This window comes from Zingiber officinale, chromosome 4B (assembly GCF_018446385.1).
Source record: "Zingiber officinale cultivar Zhangliang chromosome 4B, Zo_v1.1, whole genome shotgun sequence".
In the NCBI taxonomy this organism is placed as follows: Eukaryota; Viridiplantae; Streptophyta; class Magnoliopsida; order Zingiberales; family Zingiberaceae; genus Zingiber; species Zingiber officinale.
Genome location: NC_055993.1, coordinates 103,541,007 through 103,547,006, shown reverse-complemented (window position 1 = coordinate 103,547,006; position 6,000 = coordinate 103,541,007). Strand labels below are relative to the sequence as shown.

The 6,000-nt window shown below is 36.0% G+C and overlaps 1 protein-coding gene across 1 annotated transcript; it reads left to right on the top strand.

Annotated features, from left to right (window-relative positions):
• Positions 1-762: 762 nt before the first annotated feature.
• On the top strand, positions 763-4,070 carry LOC121975831 (receptor-like protein EIX2). The gene has a single exon (XM_042527718.1). It carries the CDS (start codon positions 788-790, stop codon positions 3,878-3,880), a length of 3,093 nt encoding a protein of 1,030 aa, XP_042383652.1. The 5' UTR covers positions 763-787; the 3' UTR covers positions 3,881-4,070.
• Positions 4,071-6,000: the final 1,930 nt, after the last annotated feature.

Sequence of the window (6,000 nt, the reverse complement as noted above, 5' to 3'; positions counted from 1 at the left end):
AGGGATTAGCTACTACACATTTGCTGCGAAACTCCAGACACGTAGCTCCCACATCGTGTAGCAGCACATTGTAGCATTAGCATCTAGTTGTCCGACGATACTACCACATGTAGCAGCTTCTAACGAGTATAATTAGCTTTGGTATTACACGTTCAAAATGAATATATTTATCCTATTTAAAATTTAAATTCATCCATTTATTATAAGGTTGCTCGTCGGTTTCCAAATCAATATATTTATCCTATTTAAAATTTAAATTCATCCACTTATTATAAGGTTGCTGGTAGGTTTCCAAATCAATAAATAACATCTATATTTTTAATTTCCTTGGAATAAATCTTACAAAAAGACTTGACTAAACAAAGGACTCAAGGAGACTTTGACTACACATTTCTGGGCTTTGTAGACCAAGACAACGGCATGTCCTATTCATACTTAAATGTGCTATAGAGAAATATTAAATTATAAATCAAATGAATAATTATAGCAAAATATATTTTTAATCCCTACCAAAATCATAATTAAGACATTTGAATTAAAGTTTGTTATGCATATCTGATATCTACCAATTTATATATATTTCGTGGAAGTTAAAGCAAACCCCTTCTTCACGGTATAATCAACCTATCATGGTCATATCAACAAAGTCATCTAATTCATTTAAAAAAAAAAAAATCTAACTTAGTCCACACACAATTGAAAGGACCTTGTGTGTGTATATATATATATGCTAGGTACGTTTTTTTTTGTTCAACTTATGATTCAATCTAGCTACTCGTCCATAACTATGTCTATTAGTTGCGGTTGTAAGGGCAGCTATGATTCCTCTAAGCATGCTACTCTCTTCCTAGTCATCTTATTATTTAGCACGAGAGCATGCTGTGATGATCATCCACATGCATCTAAGAGGATCAGTTGCTTGGAGAGTGAAAGGAGTGCTTTACTTGCCATCAAGTCTGATTTGTATAACTCTGACCACTGGCTTTCTTCTTGGAGCGGTTATGACTGTTGCAACTGGAGTGGAGTAGCCTGTGACAACACCACTAGCCATGTCATTAGGCTTGATGTTCACTACCCATTGGACCCATATGTTTCATATCCAGAGAAAAGTAAGGTAAATCCTTCTTTGTTTGAACTGAAGCATTTAAAATACCTGGATTTAAGCTTCAACAACTTCGACTCAACTCACATGCCTAGTATGATTTCCTCGCTTGTCCATTTGGAGCATCTTAACCTTTCCAATGCCAACTTTAATGGATTAATTCCACAACAACTGGGGAATCTTTCTAACCTACGCTACCTCAACCTTAGTTGTTGTGATTATTGGTATTCTCCACTATGGTCAAATGACCTGAGTTGGCTTTTCCACTTAACTTCTCTAGAATATCTAGACATGAGTTGTGTCAATCTCTCTACGACAACTAATTGGCTTCACCAAATTAATTATAATAGCCTAGAACAACTTGCTTTATCAAATTGTGGGCTACAAGATGCAACAGGAGGAGCTGGCACAGATAATTTATCAAGTAATCAAATAGAAGGAAATATTTCAGTGAATGCCACTGGAAAGTTGAAGCATTTGAAATTAGATGGTAATTCTTTAACAAAAGTTCCACTAAATATGGGAAGTCTTTTTCATCTTGAGTATCTAGATTTATCTTTGAATCATATAACTGATATGATACTTTTGAGCATGGTCAACCTTAGTTGCTTGGAGCATTTAGATTTGCAGGGTAATCATATCACTGGAGAGATACTTCTGAGCTTGGGCAATTTTATCCACTTAAAGTATTTAGATTTGTCTCATAATCGAATCACTGGAGAGATACCTCTGAGCATGGGCAACCTCACTAGCTTGATACATTTGGATGTGTCATCTAATGAGTTTTATGGATGTATACCAGATGTTTTGGGTAATCTCATCAATTTGGAGGAATTAGTTCTATCTGATAATAATATATCTTGTCAAATACCTGGAAACATGGGCAAACTTCACAACTTAAGGTATTTTAATGCATCAATGAATTACTTGATGGGGCAAATTCCAATGAGCTTGGGTGATCTATGCAACTTGGAGGATTTGGATTTGTCAAAGAATAATATTGGTGGAGAACTAACAAATCTACTTGATGGTTTGTCTAAATGTCCACAAGGATCCAAGTTACAGTCCTTTGTAGTGAGTCACAATAACTTCACTGGGTCAATCTCTACCGGTCTTGGACAATTAACTCAACTGCAAGACTTGTATGTCTCATCAAATTCATTACAAGGCAACATGACAGATGCTCACTTTTCCCAGCTCACCAACTTATGGGGTTTGGATATATCTTATAACTCCTTGAATTTGATTTTATTAGATGATTGGCTTCCTCCTTTTCATGCTTACAAGATTGATATGAGCTATTGTCATTTGGGAACTAGATTTCCTTCTTGGATTCGAACGCAAACAACTTTGCAAGAATTATCTTTATCTGGAGTTGGACTTTATGGAAATATTCCAAGTTGGTTCTCAGATTTCATTTTCAATAATTCACAACTTCACCTTGACATAAGCTCAAATTTTTTGAATGGTCAATTACCTTCTAGTTTATCTACCTATATGGATCTATCAAATAACTCTTTTGAAGGAACAATTCCATCGAATTATAGAAATCCGGAAGCTGTTCAAATATTATTGTTGTCTAATAACCAAATCAATGGTTGTTTGCCTGCCTTCTTTTGCAATTTTAATATATTAATGGTACTGCACCTATCCAACAATTACTTGTCGGGTGAGGTCCCAAATTGCAATGGCTCATATCCAATTAGTTTGAACTTCCTTCATTTGAATAATAATAATTTGTCAGGACCATTTCCTTCTGCCTTAAGAAATTCTGATGAATTAGTAAGTCTTGATCTTGGTGGGAATAAATTTTTCGGTGAAATACCAAATTGGGTGGGAAGGAGCTTTCCGTTATTAAAGTTTCTTCGTTTGAGCTCAAACTCATTCGATCATGCTATTCCTGCAAGTATAGGAAATCTTACTTCGCTCCAAGTTTTGGATCTTTCGTTCAACAATCTTATTGGCAGTATACCTTCCTCTATCTCAAATTTCAGTTCTATGGTTGTGAAGCAAAACTATACTGATCTATTGTATGCTAGGAGCGACCACCAAGCAATTTGTGAATCTTATGCAAATCAGTTATATCGGTGTGAGGCTGTGGTAAATAGCTTCAAGGATAACATTATAATAACTGCAAAAGGGTTAACCAATGAATACACTAATGCTCTTAGTGCAGTGGCAAGCATAGACTTATCAAACAATAATATTTCTGGTGAGATTCCGAAAGAAATCACGAAGCTGCATGGATTGGACTTCCTTAACTTATCCAACAACCATTTGATAGGAAGGATTCCAGAAAATCTTGGTGCCATGAAGGAATTGGAGTCTCTTGATTTGTCAATGAACTATCTCATGGGAGAAATTCCTGTCGAACTATCTGCTTTAAGCTTTTTAGGATCCTTGAATCTCTCTCACAACAATTTGTCAGGAAGAATCCCAACAGGCGGTCAATTGTCAACCTTCAATGACTCGATCTATGTTGGCAATGAGGGCCTTTGTGGTGTGCCACTTCCAGAATGTCCCGGTGATGAAGCTAATCATTCACCATATCAAGCAGAAGATGATGACAAGCTTGAAAGAGTTCTAGATTATGCTATTATTGTTATAGGATTTATAGTTGGATTCTGGACATATTTGGGCGTAATATTCATTAAAAAGACCGCAAGGATTACTCTCTTTCGGATGGTGGACGATATGTATGACTGGATGTATGTGCATCTCTCATTGACCTTTACAAAGCTGAAGTTGAAATGGCAAGAAAAGAGTTTAAGCACTTGAATTTTCGAGGAGTGAAGAGGGATTGCTTCCCAATATAGTTTGTCATATTGAGTTGTGAATGTTATTGTGTACGATGAAAGTGTGGTGCGAAATTGTGGTGCAGGTCACATGGTGGGGTGATGTTATCCTATATATGATGTAATTTAAGATTTTGAACATCTTTATGTAAGGGTCATTTTGGTAATCAACAATCAGGCAACATATTATGTATTATATACAGTACCTTGGTCTGATTCCAAAGGGTAACCCAGAAATCTGGTCTGATTCCATTGGAAAAACTGAGGATCTATGTAGCAAATAAAACCCAGACTTCAAAAGATCCAGTCCTATTACATGAGTTCAATTTGAATACTGACGTAGCTTAAGACATGGGAAAATGTTCAGTTCTTTATCCCTTTGCAGAATATACACATCCAAATAATTTATTATAACAACCAGATGCCCATAAATTTAACTACAGCAAAAGCAAACAAGAAATACAACAAAAGTTGCATAAAAGCCCAGAAAGAACTGCATCCATTCATCACTTTGTTGCCTCAAACTCTATATCGACCATTGGTCTTCAAGAAACAAGCCCAAGGTTCTGCATTACTAAAAACGCATTGCATAAGATACAACAATACTAAAACAAACTGGATTTTTAGAAAAAACCTTAAAAGGAACAACAACACCGGAACCATCAACCTGGAGTGTCGGAGTGTCGGTGCTTGAATTTGTGTTAAAAGGGTTATGTCTCACACGCAACTCAATTTTGCCCATAGAATCATCACAAGAATTTTGAAGAAGTATCAATATCTTATATATAAAGCACTTACCTTAAATCTACGTGGTTAGTGACAAATTTATTAATTATCAGCACATTGTTAACATGGAGTTATTAATATTTGTACTGTGCGGAAACCATGTTGGAGACCACATTCTAGAATTATATACAATATTAGTAGAATGAATAACATTTCCGAAGCTAACATCAATGTGTATACAAAGTAGTGAACCCTCCTTTTTGTGCAATTGATGCTTAATTTTAGCCACAAAAGAAAAAGAACTATATGTCAATCCTTTATTGTTTTTGTCCAATATGTTGATCCATCCATTATATTATCATTTGGCCATCAACCAATTAAGGGAGCACAAACAACACTTAGGCCACATCATGAATACGTATTTGCTCTTAGGCCAAACTAATGTGTCATCTTTGTTCAGTTTTTCGCTACCACATATAGAATAGTATACTACTGATGGAGAATGGCTTAAAAAAAAACAGAAGCCAAATATGTACTCCATATTCACTTTATCTTAGACAAATAACAAAGCTTTCAAGAACAGATGGCAGTAACTGAACAACTGTTGGTTACTACTCGAAAAATCTAATGGTTTCACTATATAAATATTTTGTACATGATCTGAACCTTTCCTATCTACCGTGTGTTCTTTTAAGTTAAACTTGTATCGCCTGCGGAACTTAACACGTTTGATTTCAAGTTTAACTTATATGTTCTTTTATGTTTAGATTAGGATCTCATGCGGAACTTAACACGTTCGACCCAAATCACCTAGGTCACAAAGTCGATTAAATATCTATTTCCAAAAATTGACTTCCAGTACTGCATAGCGAGGCACTTGGCCTTCTTGGATATGGGAGCAACTACCACCTACTAGATAAAGCCTTTTAGGGAAATTGGATATTTAACCTTCCCATAGTAACCCTAGGCTAACCACAAAGAACAATCGAATCACAAGGAAAAAGAAAAAGAACACAACATCTAAAACTAATTCGAAAAACAAGAATAGCATGCCTCCTGTATTTGGTATTTATACAAAGGAAAAATAACTAGCATGATGTGGAAATTAAATACTACTTATACCTCTTCCTTGTATGCTAATAACCTCGAGATCTTCTGTCGGATCCCTCGCCTCACCTTGGATGTCGTGTGGGCGACGATCCTCCAAGATGAACTCCACCCAAAGAGCTTCTCCTCCTTCTCTAAGTTTCGACCACCACCACCACAAAGGAATCAGAGAGAGCAAAGGGAAAAGAGAGGGAGAGGGGGTCGGCCACAATAGAGGTCTCCAACAAAACAATATGAATTGTTATCACATGAGGCCTCAACTCCCCTTCT

Bases quoted from the DNA above. Each gene is read 5' to 3' on its own strand.
- LOC121975831 (XM_042527718.1), top strand. From the start codon at position 788: ATGTCTATTAGTTGCGGTTGTAAGGGCAGCTATGATTCCTCTAAGCAT.